The sequence below is a fragment of the Hyperolius riggenbachi genome, chromosome 2 (genome assembly GCF_040937935.1).
Source record: "Hyperolius riggenbachi isolate aHypRig1 chromosome 2, aHypRig1.pri, whole genome shotgun sequence".
In the NCBI taxonomy this organism is placed as follows: domain Eukaryota; kingdom Metazoa; phylum Chordata; class Amphibia; order Anura; family Hyperoliidae; genus Hyperolius; species Hyperolius riggenbachi.
In genome coordinates, this window is record NC_090647.1 from 3757915 (window position 1) to 3775693 (window position 17779).

The 17779-nt window shown below is 50.7% G+C and overlaps 2 protein-coding genes across 4 annotated transcripts in view; one reads left to right on the forward strand and one right to left on the reverse strand.

The window, feature by feature from the left end:
- The window catches only part of DNHD1 (dynein heavy chain domain 1), a 445323-nt gene that overhangs the window by 419080 nt on the left and 8464 nt on the right, over nt 1-17779 (reverse strand). For all 3 annotated transcript variants that reach the window (XM_068266455.1, XM_068266454.1, XM_068266453.1), the window contains exon 2: nt 6393-6489. In XM_068266455.1, the coding sequence (XP_068122556.1) occupies nt 6393-6465 (73 nt within the window). In that variant the 5' untranslated portion in view covers nt 6466-6489. The remainder of the gene's footprint in view (nt 1-6392; nt 6490-17779) is intronic.
- LOC137542054 (uncharacterized) lies at nt 6518-7345 on the forward strand. Its single transcript, XM_068263673.1, has one exon. It carries the CDS (start codon nt 6518-6520, stop codon nt 7343-7345), a length of 828 nt encoding a protein of 275 aa, XP_068119774.1.

Below are 17779 nucleotides of genomic sequence, written 5' to 3' on the forward strand. Positions count from 1 at the left end.
CCTGCCCTCTGTCCATCTTCTCTGTGTGTCCACCTCCCTCCCCTTCTCTGTCCACTCCCTGCCCTCTGTCCATCTTCTCCCCTTCTCTGTGTGTCCACGCCCCTCCCCTTCTCCTGTCCACCCCCCTCCCCTTCTCTGTCCACTCCCTGCCCTCTGTCCATCTTCTCTGTGTGTCCACCTCCCTCCCCTTCTCCTGTCCTGCTAGTTATTTCACCCCCGAATGCTTCCATAGTAAAATGATCCGAGATTCGGATCAAAGATCCGGATCTTTTCAATGATCCGATTCGAATCATCCGGATCATTGAAAAGATCCGAACTTCCCATCTCTAGTTATAAGCTGTGTAACACACAGATGTCTTCTCCTCTCTCTGAAATAAACAGCCTGTACACACTTCCTGAAGTCTCTCCATTAGTGTTGTCCGGATCATGAACGATTCGGATCTTTGATCCGAATCTATTTTGTGAGTCGAATCATCCGAATCATCAAAATGAGTGATTCGGATCGCAAAAGGGGCGGGGCCAGGAGCAACACGCCCCCCCTCTCAGCGTGCAGCGGGGTCCTGGAAGCAGAGCAGAGATGGATCGCTCTGTTGGAGGGGAGCAAGCCTTGCAGGGACAGGTAGATGAGAGAGAGGGGACATGGGTGCCACTGCCAGATATGTGTAGAGCACACATACTGGCTATAACGTGCTGCTCATTATAGGCTGTCTGTTCCGTAGTGCTGCACAGTGATCACATTGGAAACTTTTGGCTGCAGGCACTGTGATTGCTGTGCAATATGATCCCCCTGCACTCGGCACAGCTGCACTTATCTTCTGGGAATGCTTTGGGGGATGCTTTCTTTCACTGTGTGACGTTTCCATCCAAGGTATGCAGATGAGCATATAGGTGAAATATATGTAAAGCATATGACTGCAGCATGTGGGTATTGTGTGCATCCAAACATTTCTGCTCTCTGCTCATCCCTCCTCCCTTCTCTGTCCACTCCCTGCCCTCTGTGCATCTTCTCCCCTTCTCTGTGTGTCCACCCCCCTCCCTTCTCTGTCCACTCCCTGCCCTCTGTGCATCTTCTCCCCTTCTCTGTGTGTCCACCCTCCTCCCTTCTCTGTCCACTCCCTGCCCTCTGTCCATCTTCTCCCCTTCTCTGTGTGTCCACCCCCCTCCCTTCTCTGTCCACTCCCTGCCCTCTGTGCATCTTCTCCCCTTCTCTGTGTGTCCTCCCCCCTCCCTTCTCTGTCCACTCCCTGCCCTCTGTGCACCTTCTCCCCTTCTCTGTGTGCCCGCCCCCCTCCCTTCTCTGTCCACTCCCTGCCCTCTGTGCACCTTCTCCCCTTCTCTGTGTGTCCTCCCCCCTCCCTTCTCTGTCCACTCCCTGCCCTCTGTGCATCTTCTCCCCTTCTCTGTGTGTCCTCCCCCCTCCCTTCTCTGTCCACTCCCTGCCCTCTGTGCACCTTCTCCCCTTCTCTGTGTGTCCTCCCCCCTCCCTTCTCTGTCCACTCCCTGCCCTCTGTGCATCTTCTCCCCTTCTCTGTGTGTCCTCCCCCCTCCCTTCTCTGTCCACTCCCTGCCCTCTGTGCATCTTCTCCCCTTCTCTGTGTGTCCACCCCCTCCCTTCTCTGTCCACTCCCTGCCCTCTGTGCATCTTCTCCCCTTCTCTGTGTGTCCACCCCCCTCTCCTTCTCCTGCCCTGCTAGTCATTTCAACCCCCGAATGCTTCCTTTGTAAAATGATCCGATATTCGGATCAAAGATCCGGATCTTTTCAATGATCCGATTCGAATCATCCGGATCATTGAAAAGATCCGAACTTCCCATCTCTACTCTCCATGCAGTGCAGCAACAGCCACGCCTCCCTGGCCGGAACTACAAGTTAATTGTCGGGATGGCCAGGGAGGGATACATGTGGCAGAAGAGGGAAAGTAGTCCCCCTCTTTCTCTGGCTGCTACTTGGTGACCTGGGGGAAGGGGAGATTCGAGTGCAGCTGTGTGTTGGTGGGGAGATCTAGGGGAGGTTAGAGATGTTATATTTTATTAAAATATGCATATATAAAAAAGTCCTCTGCTGCCAGCAGGGCCCCCTAGTGGCGTTGGGGCCCCATAGCACCTGCTATGGTGATTCCTACGCCCTTGCCAGGGCCCACACACACACTACACACTACACACACACGATTTTATATACAGTATATAGATTGCTGTATCCACACGGTATTGGTTGTGATGATGACATATGCAGTAGTTCTACTTGTGGTGACATGTACAAGTGTGGCATTGATAATGCCAATAGGGGAGGAGCCAGTGTAGAGATTTGCAGAGAGAAGCAGCAGGTGAGTGGTGGGAGGAGCCAGTGTAGAGATTTGCAGAGAGGAGCAGCAGATGAGGAGTGGTGGGAGGAGCCAGTGTAGGGATTTGCAGAGAGGATCAGCAGATGAGTGGTGGGAGGAGCCAGTGTAGAGATTTGCAGAGGAGCAGCAGATGAGGAGTGGTGGGAGGAGCCAATGTAGAAATTTGCAAGGAGGAGCAGCAGATGAAGAGTGATGGGAGAAGCCAGTGTAGAGATTTGCAGAGAGGAGCAGCAGATGAGGAGTGGCGGGAGGAGCCAGTGTAGAGATTTGCAGAGAGGGGCAGCAGATGAGGAGTGGTGGGAGGAGTCAGTGTAGAGAGTTGCAGAGAGAAGCTGCAGATGAGGAGTGGTGGGAGGAGCCAGTGTAGAAATTTGCAGGGAGGAGCAGCAGATGAAGAGTGATGGGAGGGGCAGTGTAAAGATTTGCAGGGAGGAGCAGCAGATGAGGAGTGGTGGGAGGAGTCAGTGTAGAGATTTGCAGAGAGGAGCAGCAGATGAGGAGTGGTCGGAGGAGCCAGTGTAGAAATTTGCAGAGAGGAGCAGCAGATGAAGAGTGGTGGGAGGAGCCAGTGTAGGGATTTGCAGAGAGAAGCTGCAGATGAAGAGTGGTGGGAGAAGCCAGTGTAGAGATTTGCAGAGAGAAGCAGCAGATGAGGAGTGGTGGGAGGAGCCAGTGTAGAAATTTACAGGGAGGAGCAGCAGATGAAGAGTGATGGGAGGGGCAGTGTAAAGATTTGCAGAGAGAAGCAGAAGATGAGGAGTGGTGGGAGGAGCCAGTGTAGAGATTTGCAGAGAGAAGCAGAAGATGAGTGGTGGGAGGAGCCAGTGTAGAGATTTGCAGAGAGGAGCAGCAGGTGAGGAGTGGTGGGAGGGGGCAGTGTAGGGATTTGCAGAGAGAAGCAGCAGATGAGGAGTGGTGGGAGGGGGTAGTGTAGAGAGTTGCAGAGAGGAGCAGCAGATGAGGAGTGGTGGGAGGAGTCAGTGTAGAGATTTGCAGAGAGGAGCAGCAGATGAGTAGTGGTGGGAGGAGCCAGTGTAGAGATTTTCAGAGAGGAGCAGCAGATGAGGAGTGGTGGGAGGGGGCAGTGTAGAGATTTGCAGAGAGGAGCAGCAGATGAGGAGTGGTGGGAGGAGTCAGTGTAGAGATTTGCAGAGAGGAGCAGCAGATGAGGAGTGGTGGGAGGAGCCAGTGTAGAGATTTGCAGAGAGGAGCAGCAGATGAGGAGTGGTGGGAGGGGGCAGTGTAGGGATTTGCAGAGAGGAGCAGCAGATGAGGAGTGGTGAGAGGGGCAGTGTAGAGATTTGCAGAGAGGGGCAGAAGATGAGGAGTGGTGGGAGGAGCCAGTGTAGAGATTTGCAGAGAGGGGCAGCAGATGAGGAGTGGCGGGAGGAGCCAGTGTAGAGATTTGCAGAGAGGAGCAGCAGATGAGGAGTGGTGGGAGGAGTCAGTGTAGAGATTTGCAGAGAGGAGCAGCAGATGAGGAGTGGTGGGAGGAGCCAGTGTAGAGATTTGCAGAGAGGAGCAGCAGATGAGGAGTGGTGGGAGGGGGCAGTGTAGAGATTTGCAGAGAGGAGCAGCAGATGAGGAGTGGTGGGAGGAGTCAGTGTAGAGATTTGCAGAGAGGAGCAGCAGATGAGGAGTGGTGGGAGGGGGCAGTGTAGGGATTTGCAGAGAGGAGCAGCAGATGAGGAGTGGTGAGAGGGGCAGTGTAGAGATTTGCAGAGAGGGGCAGCAGATGAGGAGTGGTGGGAGGAGCCAGTGTAGAGATTTGCAGAGAGGGGCAGCAGATGAGGAGTGGCGGGAGGAGCCAGTGTAGAGATTTGCAGAGAGGAGCAGCAGATGAGGAGTGGCGGGAGGAGCCAGTGTAGAGATTTGCAGAGAGGAGCAGCAGATGAGGAGTGGTGGGAGGAGCCAGTGTAGAGATTTGCAGAGAGGAGCAGCAGATGAGGAGTGGCGGGAGGGGGCAGTGTAGAGATTTGCAGAGAGGAGCAGCAGATGAGGAGTGGTGGGAGGAGCCAGTGTAGAGATCTGCAGAGAGGAGCAGCAGATGAGGAGTGGCGGGAGGGGGCAGTGTAGAGATTTGCAGAGAGGAGCAGCAGAGGAGGAGTGGTGGGAGGGGTCAGTGTAGAGATTTGCAGAGAGGAGCAGCAGATGAGGAGTGGTGGGAGGAGCCAGTGTAGAGATTTGCAGAGAGGAGCAGCAGATGAGGAGTGGCGGGAGGGGGAAGTGTAGAGATTTGCAGAGAGGAGCAGCAGAGGAGGAGTGGTGGGAGGGGTCAGTGTAGAGATTTGCAGAGAGGAGCAGCAGATGAGGAGTGGTGGGAGGAGCCAGTGTAGAGATTTGCAGAGAGGAGCAGCAGATGAGGAGTGGTGGGAGGAGCCAGTGTAGAGATTTGCAGAGAGGGGCAGCAGATGAGGAGTGGTGGGAGGAGTCAGTGTAGAGATTTGCAGAGAGGGGCAGCAGATGAGGAGTGGTGAGAGGGGCCAGTGTAGAGATCTGCAGAGAGGAGCAGCAGATGAGGAGTGGTGGGAGGAGCCAGTGTAGAGATTTTCAGAGAGGAGCAGCACGTTAGGAGTGGTGGGAGGAGTCAGTGTAGGGATTAGCAGAGAGGGGCAGCAGATGAGGAGTGGTGAGAGGGGCCAGTGTAGGGATTTGCAGAGAGGGGCAGCAGATGAGGAGTGGTGAGAGGAGTCAGTGTAGAGATTTGCAGAGAGGAGCAGCAGATGAGGAGTGGTGGGAGGAGTCAGTGTAGGGATTTGCAGAGAGGAGCAGCAGATGAGGAGTGGTGGGAGGAGCCAGTGTAGAGATTTGCAGAGAGGAGCAGCAGAGGAGGAGTGGTGGGAGGGGTCAGTGTAGAGATTTGCAGAGAGGAGCAGCAGATGAGGAGTGGTGGGAGGAGCCAGTGTAGGGATTTGCAGAGAGGAGCAGCAGATGAGGAGTGGTGGGAGGAGCCAGTGTAGAGATTTGCAGAGAGGAGCAGCAGATGAGGAGTGGTGGGAGGAGCCAGTGTAGAGATTTGCAGAGAGGAGCAGCAGATGAGGAGTGGTGGGAGGAGCCAGTGTAGAGATTTGCAGACAGGAGCAGCAGATGAGGAGTGGCAGGAGGGGGCAGTGTAGAGATTTGCAGAGAGGAGCAGCAGAGGAGGAGTGGTGGGAGGGGTCAGTGTAGAGATTTGCAGAGAGGAGCAGCAGATGAGGAGTGGTGGGAGGAGCCAGTGTAGAGATTTTCAGAGAGGAGCAGCAGATGAGGAGTGGCAGGAGGGGGCAGTGTAGAGATTTGCAGAGAGGAGCAGGACATATGGAGCGGTTGTGACCTGCATACTTGGCCCTCCAGCTGTTAAGGAACCACAAGTCCCACAATGCATTGCAGGAGTCTGACAGCCACATAAAGGCAAATGCATTGTGGGACTTGTAGTTCCTTAACAGCTGGAGTGCCAAGTTTGCAGTTCCCGGCCAGATGTTTGAGGGATATGAGAGGAAAACATACACAATCTATACAGAGAACGTCCTGGCATTTGGCTAGTGTCTCCATGTGTGTCTTCAGAGATTGCAGAGGTGAGATTCTGGCCATTGCAGTAGCAGATCGCATGTTTCAGTAGTTGAGGCAGGAGATTATGAGACTGGTCACCTGGAGATCGGTGGTCTCTGAGCATATTGGAAATGATGGATGGGTGGAAGGACTAGGAATGATCCTGGATGTGTGGTGAGAACACCATGTGCCTGTATGGTAGCAGGTGGAGAGATCCTAGGCGAGGTCAGGGGGAGGTGAGGCCATTAGCACCAGTTTGGCCAGATTAGGTTTAGGCATCTGTCAGATACCTGTGATGTGGATGGATAGATCTGGATGATGATGGATGTATTGTGATTCTGGTCACTATAATATATGCTGTGATTCCAGTTTGCTTCATTTGTCCCCAGCAATAGAGCAGTAAGTAGGTCTGATTGCTTAGTGGTCAGCAGGTAAAGGTTAATGTAAATTGTGGTTTGTAACTTTCCATCTATCCCATGTTACACCGGTCGGTCACTCAAGCTTGTATGATGTCACAATTTACCTGGCTGTGGTTGGGTGATGTATTGAGGAAGGGGAGGCAGGAGAGGTCCAGGGGTTCTAGTAGGTTCCTCCATGAAATCAGCATCAGGTGCGTCAGTCTGAAGAGAGACAAGTGTGATCAGCAGGATGTCACCAAACCAAACTCCAAATAGTGAGAGCACCAGCAACACACCCAACAGTCCCATCCTGGGGTTGCCCCAGATTCCACCTCACACTCGCTCAACCCCCAAACACCCCACCATTCCAACACTCCACCCACCTTCCAATGCCTCATCAACCCCCAACCTCGGAACACCCCACCCCACCATTCCAACAACCCGTCTCTCCACCCACCTTCCAAAGCCTCATCAACCCCGAGAGTTACATCCTGAGGTAGTTCCAGTTCCCACCCCACAATTACTCAACCCCCAAACACCCCAACCAACCCCCAAACACCCCACCATTCCAACACTCCACCCACCTTCCAATGCCTCATCAACCCCCAACCTCGGAACACCCCACCCCACCATTCCAACAACCTGTCTCTCCACCCACCTTCCAAAGCCTCATCAACCCCGAGAGTTACATCCTGAGGTAGTTCCAGTTCCCACCCCACAATTACTCAACCCCCAAACACCCCAACCAACCCCCAAACACCCCACCATTCCAACACTCCACCCACCTTCCAATGCCTCATCAACCCCCAACCTCGGAACACCCCACCCCACCATTCCAACAACCCGTCTCTCCACCCACCTTCCAAAGCCTCATCAACCCCGAGAGTTACATCCTGAGGTAGTTCCAGTTCCCACCTCACACTCGCTCAACCCCCAAACACCCCACCATTCCAACACTCCACCCACCTTCCAATGCCTCATCAACCCCCAACCTCGGAACACCCCACCCCACCATTCCAACAACCCGTCTCTCCACCCACCTTCCAAAGCCTCATCAACCCCGAGAGTTACATCCTGAGGTAGTTCCAGTTCCCACCCCACAATTACTCAACCCCCAAACACCCCAACCAACCCCCAAACACCCCACCATTCCAACACTCCACCCACCTTCCAATGCCTCATCAACCCCCAACCTCGGAACACCCCACCCCACCATTCCAACAACCCGTCTCTCCACCCACCTTCCAAAGCCTCATCAACCCCGAGAGTTACATCCTGAGGTAGTTCCAGTTCCCACCTCACACTCGCTCAACCCCCAAACACCCCACCATTCCAACACTCCACCCACCTTCCAATGCCTCATCAACCCCCAACCTCGGAACACCCCACCCCCACCATTCCAACAACCCGTCTCTCCACCCACCTTCCAAAGCCTCATCAACCCCGAGAGTTACATCCTGAGGTAGTTCCAGTTCCCACCCCACACTTACTCAACCCCCAAACACCCCAACCAACCCCACCATTACAACAAGCCAACTCTCCACCCACCTTCCAAAGCCTCATCAACCCCGAGAGTTACATCCTGAGGTAGTTCCAGTTCCCACCTCACACTCACTCAACCCCCAAACACCCCAACCAACCCCCAAACACCCCACCATTCCAACACTCCACCCACCTTCCAATGCCTCATCAACCCCGAACCTCGAAACCCCCCACCCCACCATTCCAACTCCCCACCCGCCCTCCAAAGCCTCATCAACTCCGAGAGTCACATCCTGAGGTAGTTCCAGTTCCCACCTCACACTCACTCAACCTTGAAACCCCCCACCCCACCATTCCAACTCCCCACCCACCCTCCAAAGCCTCATCAACCCTGAGAGTTACATCCTGAGGTAGTTCCAGTTCCCACCTCACACTCACTCAACCTTGAAACCCCCCACCCCACCATTCCAACTCCCCACCCACCCTCCAAAGCCTCATCAACCCTGAGAGTTACATCCTGAGGTAGTTCCAGTTCCCACCTCACACTCACTCAACCCCCAAACATCCCTCCCCACCATTCCAACAAGCCAACTTTCCACACACCTCCCAAAGCCTCATCAACCCCGAGAGTCACATCCTCAGGTAGTCCCAGTTCCCACCTCACACTCACTCAACTTCCCACCACCCCACCCCACCATTCCAACTCTCCACCCACCTTTCAAAACCTTATCAACTCCAAGAGTCACATCCTGGGGTTGTCCCAGTTCCCACCTCACACTCAACTTCCAAACCCCCCACCATTCCAACAAGGAAACTCTCCACACACCTTCTAAAGCCTCATCAACCCCGAGAGTGTAGACACACAAGGGAGTGGTGACTTCACCTTTATGGAAACAAGCACCTGTCACAGAAACTGTTGCTGCAACTGTGATCCCTAAAACTATGGCTGCCCTACTCCAGTCCTCAAGGGACGAGGTCCTCACACATTTGTGGCCCAGCTAAGTGAATTGGTGGGACTGGATCAAGAGAGGGGTGGTTTAAAAAGTAGAAGGAACCTACAAAACTACTATAATACAAACATATTCAAGTAAAAGGCTGTAAGGTCAAAGGTGTTCAGGTGTTGGTCCGCCAGCCATTGGATACAGTTCAGTGTCAGATTCACTGGAAGATCAAACCCAGCTCAATGACTGACAGGCCCTTCATAATTCCATAGTAATTAATACCTATACGCCTCTGCATAAAATTAATGCAACTCTTTAATAAAACACACAATATGTATAAGAACCTATCCACATTCATGAATACTACGGTCACCGTGATTTGTCCAGTAGTCTGCCCAGACGTACCAATACAGTGGTTTGCAAAAGTATTCGGCCCCCTTGAAGTTTTCCACATTTTGTCACATTACTGCCACAAACATGAATCAGTTTTATTGGAATTCCACGTGACAGACCAACACAAAGTGGTGTACAGGTGAGAAGTGGAACGGAAATCATACATCATTCCAAACATTTTTTACAAATAAATAACTGCAAAGTGGTGTGTGCGTAATTATTCAGCCCCCCTGCAGGGGCAAACGCAGGATTTTTAAGGGGGGGGTTCCTGAAAGGTCCGGAAGCACGTATGTCCCCGAGTGCTTCTGAATACAGGTGGCTCCATACTGCCCATGCACAAAAGTGCGCTGGCGTATTACGGAGCTGCCTATCTTTGGAAGTACTCAAGGACACTAGTGTTTCTGAGGGCTTCTGGTAGCAGCAAATGTGAACGGGGGACAGCGCTGGCACAACTCCCCGAGAGAGGAACGGGAGATAGACTTAGTTTGGACAATTCAGTGGAATATGCTACATAGTGTCACATAGCGCAAGCGATACCCATATGATGCAGGGATATATGCATCTGCGGAAGATGGCGGCGCTATATAAATACTAAATAATAATAATTTGCCTCACCAGGATTGCACTTTTATTTAGCTTTCCTGTATGACAAGAAGACACAGCCAGCACTAGGGGAAGAGGGAAACAAAGGTGAATGAGGGAGGCTGGTGCACACCAAGAGGGCTTCTGAGCGTTTTTCAAATCAACAGTGATTTGAAAAGCGCTTGGCTAATGTTACCCTATGTGGGTGTTCCCACAGCAGCGTTGTGATTTTTTCAAAATCGCAGGTATACTGCATGTAGCATGTTTTTGAGTGATTCATTCAGAAATCGCTCTGAAAATCGCACTCACTAATTGCTAGCGATTGCTATTGTGATTTCGGCATGCACTAGCCCAGAGAGAAGAGGAGTGGAGAGAAATTGAGAATAGCCTGAGATGGAGCAGAGAGCTTATCTGTATTGCAGTCCCACATCACACAGAGGCAACTTGCCTGTAATAGGACTCCTGTCCCTGCCAGTCTCTCACACAAGTCAGAAAGCAGCCCTCCTGGAGTCTAGGGACTGTCAAAAAATGTTCACCTTGTTTAACAAGATGCAGTCATTATGACATAGGGGAGGGACAGATTTTTGCCCACAGACCCTCCAGGCAAGCTCTGCATCATGCTGTGTATATATACCAGCTTGCCTGCCCTTTAATTGCAGTTTTATCAGCTAGCCTAGTATTTTGCATTGCCTTACAACAACAAACCTGAATGCACCAGACACCAGCCCTAAATCACTGAATGAAAGAGGGCCTGGGGGGAGATTGCCCCCCAGCAGTGGTGCTCACCGCCAGGTCGTGATCACGCTTACGCGTGGATTCACGACCATTTTGACGCATTCCGCCTCGGACACGCTAAGCCGTGAATAGATTTTCAACCACGAAAATCTGCTTCGGCTTCGCGTGAATGCGGACAGAAATCCGCATTCACGCTCGTGAAACCCGGCGCTAAGGGCGTGGTTAGCGGAAATGCGCCGAACTATGCGGAAGTGACACATTGCAGGCCAATCAGAGTGCCCCAGCCAGGCCCTAGCAACCAATCACAGGAGGGGAGCTATGCCCTCCCCTCCTGAATATAAAGCGGCGGCCATGATGGAAAAGCTCTGTCCTTGCTACTAGACTGTGGTGCTGAGAGGATTATCTCCAGGCCATTGTTGTTTGAGCAAGTGCATTTATTGTGTTAAAAACAAAGCGTTTTTTTTGCTAACACTGCTCTTATACTGTACACAGTTAGCTAGTCAGTGAGTGAATGCTGTAGTTAGTTGTAGTCAGTGTAGTGTAGTGGGAGTGTGGGAGTCTAGTGATTATTTAACTGTGTGTAGTGCAGGCAGGTTCAGTGCTGCAGTGTAGTCAGTGTAGTGGGAGTGGGGATTATCCGTGTGTAGTGCAGGCAGGCAGGTTAGTGCAGCTGCAGTGTTCACTTGTATATTCCAGTGACAGTTATACACTTGTACTATTTGCAGACAGCCAGTCACACCGCCGGCGCCGCCACTCTCTGCCAGCACTGTTCATTCATTCTGTCAGTGACCTTGTGCCGTGCCCAGTGCCCACTGCTCGCTCGCTGGCATATAAGCATCTCATTACACAGTGTGACATCCTTGTGTGCCCACTGCATCCTTCAGTGACCTAGTTGTATATCCAGTGCCCACTGCTGTGCCCACTGCATCCTTCAGTGACCTTGTACTGTGCCCACTGCTTCCTTCAGTGACCTAGTTGTATATCCAGTGCCCACTGCTGTGCCCACTGCATCCTTCAGTGACCTTGTACTGTGCCCACTGCATCCTTCAGTGACCTAGTTGTATATCCAGTGCCCACTGCTGTGCCCACTGCATCCTTCAGTGACCTTGTACTGTGCCCACTGCATCCTTCAGTGACCTAGTTGTATATCCAGTGCCCACTGCTGTGCCCACTGCATCCTTCAGTGACCTTGTACTATGCCCACTGCATCCTTCAGTGACCTAGTTGTATATCCAGTGCCCACTGCTGTGCCCACTGCATCCTTCAGTGACCTTGTACTGTGCCCACTGCATCCTTCAGTGACCTTGTACTGTGCCCACTGCATCCTTCAGTGACCTAGTTGTATATCCAGTGCCCACTGCATCCTTCAGTGACCTTGTACTGTGCCCACTGCATCCTTCAGTGACCTAGTTGTATATGCCCGGGTCACTGGGTGCATTTAATTTTTTGGCCAGCACTATGACGCTGTGCTGCTACTACTACCACCAGTATGTTGGCATGGTCCTTCTGTGCTGCTGCTGCTGAACTGACCGCCTGCATTGTCCTCCTCCTCCTGACTCAGTCGCTTCCCGCTGCTGCACTCTGCGTTCACACTGCCCGGGTCACCGGGTGCATTTAATTTTTTGGCCAGCACTATGACGCTGTGCTGTTACTACTACCACCACCAGTATGTTGCCATGGTCCTTCTGTGCTGCTGCTGCTGCTGCTGAACTGAACGCCCGCTTTGTCCTCCTCCTCCTCCTGACTCAGTCGCTACCACGGTACCACCAATGTACTCTGTCTGCGTTATCACGGCCCGGGTCACCGGGTGCATTTAATTTTTTGGCCAGCACTATGACGCTGTGCTGCTACTACTACTACCACCAGTATGTTGCCATGGTCCTTCTGTGCTGCTGAATTGACCGCCGGCATTGTCCTCCTCCTCCTGACTCACTCGCTTCCACCAATGTACTCTGTCTGCGTTCACACTGCCCGGGTAACCGGGTGCATTTAATTTTTTGGCCAGCACTATGACGCTGTGCTGCTACTACTACTACCAGTATGTTGCCGTGGTCCTTCTGTGCTGCTGAACTGACTGCCCGCATAGTCCTTCTCCTGACTCAGTCGCTACCACCACTGCACTCTGCGTTCACACTGCCCGTGTCCACTGACAACTCTGCTGCGATGTCATTGCTAATTGCTGCAAAAAAAAAAAAAAAATTACAAAAACCTCTCTGGAGCCTTTTTGGCGTCAGCCACTCATCTTCCTCCAGCGGTACCTTCGCCGCCAAGTGCCATTGGAACTCGCCTTCACATCTTTGACTGCTTAACGCGTATATCCCTTTTTAAAACCACGTATTACCAATTAATAGCCCCATTTACAGTGGTGATTTGTCTTTAAAAGCCATAAAAAAAAAAAAAAATTGGGGGGAATTGTTTATGTTGAAGTTATGTTGCCCCTTATCACCTCGATAATCCATGCAATTTGGGGGATTGTAGCATGTATGGGGGCTTTGTTATTAACGTTAAAAGAAAATCCGCCTCCGGGCGGGAATCCACGCGTGATTACGCCATTCACGGCAGAAAATCCGCGTGGTTGCGTGGACGCGGACGAAAATCCGCATGCGGCGGGGCCGAATGCGGATTTTTTTTTTTGCAACCACGCGGATTGCCGAATTCGTGGATGAGGCACATCCGAGCATCCCTGCCCCCCCAGGTGGAATGGAGAGACTGAGATAGAGCAGATAGCGTATCTGTATTGCAGTCCCACATCACACAGGGGCTACTTGCATGTACTGTGTCTCCTGTCCCTGCCAGCCAAATCCAAAAAAAGCTTTATTGGCAGGACTAAATACATTTAGCATTGCCAAAGCAAAATGGTGGGGAGGATTGTGGGAATAGGGGAATGATATAGGTATACCGTACATAGGGGTGTGGAGGATGTAAGGGATGGTCAGCCTCTCACACAAGCTGCAGGCAGCCCTCCTGGAGTTTAGGGACTGTCAAAAACTTTTCAACCTGTGACATACCTTATGTAGCTGTCTACATGCAGTCTTCACAATAGGGAAAGAGCTGAGTTTTTCCCACAGACCCTGCAGGCAAGCCTCTGTATATTTACCAGCTTGTCTGCTTCAGCGATTTCAGGGAATTTTTTTTTAAAGGTACAGGAGTCTCAGGGGGGTGTTCCATACATCCAGAACCCCCGTCTGGATATGCCAGTGCCCCTGAGTCAATACTTTGTAGAACCACCTTTTGCTGCAATTACAGCTGCCAGTCTTTTAGGTTATGTCTCTACCAGCTTTGCACATCTAGAGACTGAAATCCTTGCCCATTCTTCTTTGCAAAACAGCTCCAGCTCAGTCAGATTAGATGGACAGCGTTTGTGAACAGCAGTTTTCAGATCTTGCCACAGATTCTCGACTGGATTTAGATCTGGACTTTGACTGGGCCATTCTAACACATGGATATGTTTTGTTTTAAACCATTCCATTGTTGCCCTGGCTTTATGTTTAGGGTCATTGTCCTGCTGGAAGGTGAACCTCCGCCCCAGTCTCAAGTCTTTTGCAGTCTCCAAGAGGTTTTTTTTTCCAAGTTTGCCCTGTATTTGGCTCCATCCATCTTCCCATCCACTCTGACCAGCTTCCCTGTCCCTGCTGAAGAGATGCACCCCCAGAGCATGATGCTGCCACCACCATATTTGACAGTGGGGATGGTGTGTTCAGAGTGATGTGCAGTGTTAGTTTTCCGCCACACATAGCGTTTTGCATTTTGGCCAAAAAGTTCCATTTTGGTCTCATCTGACCAGAGCGCCTTCTTCCACATGTTTGCTGTGTCCCCCACATGGCTTGTGGCAAACTGCAAATGGGACTTCTTATGCTTTCTGTTAACAATGCCTTTCTTCTTGCCACTCTTCCATAAAGGCCAACTTTGTACAGTGTATGACTAATAGTTGTCCTATGGAGAGAGTCTCCCACCTGAGCTGTAGATCTCTGCAGCTCGTCCAGCTTAAACAGTGCTCCGTGGGATGTTCAAGGCTTTGGAAATCTTTTTGTAGCCTAAGCCTGCTTTAAATTTCTCAATAACTTGATCCCTGACCTGTCTTGTGTGTTCTTTGGACTTCATGGTGTTGTTGCTCCCAATATTCTCTTAGGCCTGGTGCACACCAAAAACCGCTAGCAGATCCGCAAAATGCTAGCAGATTTTGAAACGCTTTTTCTTCTTTTTCTGTAGCGTTTTGCGGTTTTGTGAAGCGTTTTTGGTGTAGTAGATTTCATAAATTGTTACAGTAAAGCTGTTACTGAACAGCTACTGTAACAAAAAACGCCTGGCAAACCGCTCTGAAGTGCCGTTTTTCAGAGCGGTTTGCGTTTTTCCTATACTTAACATTGAGGCAGAAACGCATCCGCAATCCAAAATCTGCAGCAGCCCGGGAGTATGCGTTTCTGCAAAACGCCTCCCGATCTGGTGTGCACCAGCCCATTGAAATACATTACCCTAGCGGATCCGCACCCGCAAGCGGATCGCAAACCGCAGCAGAACCGCTCTGGTGTGCACTAGGCCTTAGGCAACCTCTGAGGCCCTCACAGAGCAGCTGTATTTGTACTGACATTAGATTAAACACAGGTGCACTCTATTTAGTCATTAGCACTCATCAGGCAATGTCTATAGGCAACTGACTGCACTCAGACCAAAGGGGGCTGAATAATTATGCACACCCCACTTTGCAGTTATTTGTAAAAAATGTTTGGAATCATGTATGATTTTCGTTCCACTTCTCACGTGTACACCACTTTGTGTTGGTCTTTCACACGGAATTCCAATAAAATTGATTCATGTTTGTGGCAGTAATATGACAAAATGTGGAAAACTTCAAGGGGGCCGAATACTTTTGCAACTCACTGTAAATCCTAGGACTAACTAACTAGACTGATCTACTGATACCAGTTCCATATGTGAATAAATATTAACTCTGTTAAAATTGTGGTCCAGATAGTGCTTTATTCAATTCCTGCGCCATCTCCTGGCGCCACTTGAAAAAGGGATTTTGCGTCTCCAATAATTGTTTCCGTATTGTAGTTGCAGCTGATCTAGTTCATCACTTGTGCTGCACCGTTCTGTAAATGCAGTCTATGTCTCTGTTATTTCAATGTATATAGTTATACTGCGTAGCTTCTGCTGCATCAGCAGCTCACCAGTCAACTCACGTAACCTGGAGAGGGAGCGGAGGAGGTCCCGAGCCTCGGAGCTTTTTGTGTGGTCTTTGGCAGTCTGAGCCCCGGCCGGTGACTCGTGGCTGGATCGCACTGCCGATATCCAAAGCAGCCGCACACGGAGTCCGGTGGGGGTGACGTCACCACACTCTAAGCCAATAGCCAACGCGTTTCGGTAGGGACTGCCTACCTTCTTCAGGTCATGTTTCCATTGGCTGCTCTCCCTTCTTATGCTCCCTAACTCCACCCACATTTCTCCATATTGTGCCATTAAGAGTAAAAACATAAAGATGCATTTTAAAAAGCAAAGATTTCCACATCGGAGTTTAGACTAGGGATGGTCGCTGAATTCCGCGATTCCGGGCCGGAATTTGATGATTCCGGTTCCGATATGACGGAACGGAATTGCTACAGGGCTAAAACGGTATTCCGTGGAATTTTACGGAATTCAGATTTGTTTCCCCACCAAACTGATTACTGCCTAATAACAGATATTTCTACTCCTTTCTCCCTCCTCGTCTTCCAGGGAATTGTAGTATTTCAAAAGCCAGCTTACATACCTTGGCCGGGAATTGAACCCAGGTCTGAGTGCGTGGTAGGTAGCTCTCTTCACCACTATACCACCAGCAACACTACATGCTGAAGCCAGCCTAGCATGTACCATTATGATATAGTTTCAAGATTCTATGCCTGGCGTATAAATCTGTGCACAAAACATGCCCTACCTACATCTCGGAGCTTGTTCACAAGTATACACCAGGTCGCCCCCTCCGTTCCTCCAACGACCTTCGCCTCACCACCCCGCGCATTTCACACTCCCATGCCCGCCTGCAGGATTTCTCAAGAGCTGCCCCCACCCTCTGGAATGCCCTTCCACCACCCATCAGACTTGCTCCCTCTTTCAACACATTCAAGCAAGCCCTCAAAACCCACCTCTTTATGATGGCCTACCCACCTCCTACCACACAGTAACTCTCTAAGGAATATTTAACAGCCCCCCCTAGTGTTTCCACCCCTCCCTTTAGATTGTAAGCCTCTGGCAGGGTCCTCCACTCCCTAGTGTAATCTACAGGATCATGTGCTCCTGTCCTATGACAGCCTGTACTTGTATTACTGGGCCTACCTAACCAGCCCATATTGCATGATCATGTATTTTGTACAATTTGCATGTATAACTTTGTTCTATGTGTATAACCCTATGTATGTCATCCTTGTATCATTGTATATATTTATTGTTCAGCGCTGCGTAATATGTTGGCGCTTTATAAATACAATAAATAATAATAATAATATATCCAAGAGAAAAATTAGCTTGCTTAAGGATTTGCAGGATGTTAAAAGCCAACTCACATTGGCTGGGAATTGAACCCAGGCCTACCGCTCTGTATGCTGCTATCCCAACCATTATACCACCAACACAACACACTACAATGCTACATGCTGAAGCCAGCCTAGCATGTACCATTATGATATATTCAAGAGAAAAATGAGCTTGTTTAGGGATTTGTAGGATTTCAAAAGCCTACTCACATACATTGGCTGGGAATCGAACCCAGGCCTACTACTTGGTAGGCTGCTATCCTAACCATTATACCACCAACACAACACACTACAATCAGGGCCGGATTTCTGGCAAGGCCACATAGGCCATGGCCTAGGGCACCAGAAATTTAGGGGCGGCTCAGTGAGGGGCAGTAAAGCTGTTCTATGCAGCCATCCCTATCTACAAAGACAGCTTTAACCTTTGAACTCTCTGTCCTGTACTTGTGTCATCCCTGCAAGTCCTGTAAGCTCAATCCTGCAGGTACATATCAGCCTAACTCTCATGGTGACACAAAGGATCCATCATTAACCACTTCACAGCTCCAGTACAGTATATCTACTCCCCTGCAGACTTCATCTAACCGCCCAGGGGAGTAAATATACGTACTCCCGCTGCTACCACTGCTGAAAGCGCTCCCGCTTATTTGTGCGCTCGTTCATGTTGCCATCTGCCCGCCAGGAGATCAATGAATGGGAAAGCAATTCCTAATCATTGATCTAAGTCCCCGTAGCAATTATCGGCGCCTTTTATGAGAAGCTGCACGATCATTCTAATAAATAAAAGTTTCCCATCTTCAGTACACTTCCTGTAAGCATACATATTTCGCTTACAGGACATATAACAAAAAAAAGACTGAGGCCATCTTG

Coding starts and splice junctions, on each gene's coding strand:
- LOC137542054 (XM_068263673.1), top strand. CDS start 6,518: ATGTCACCAAACCAAACTCCAAATAGTGAGAGCACCAGCAACACACCC.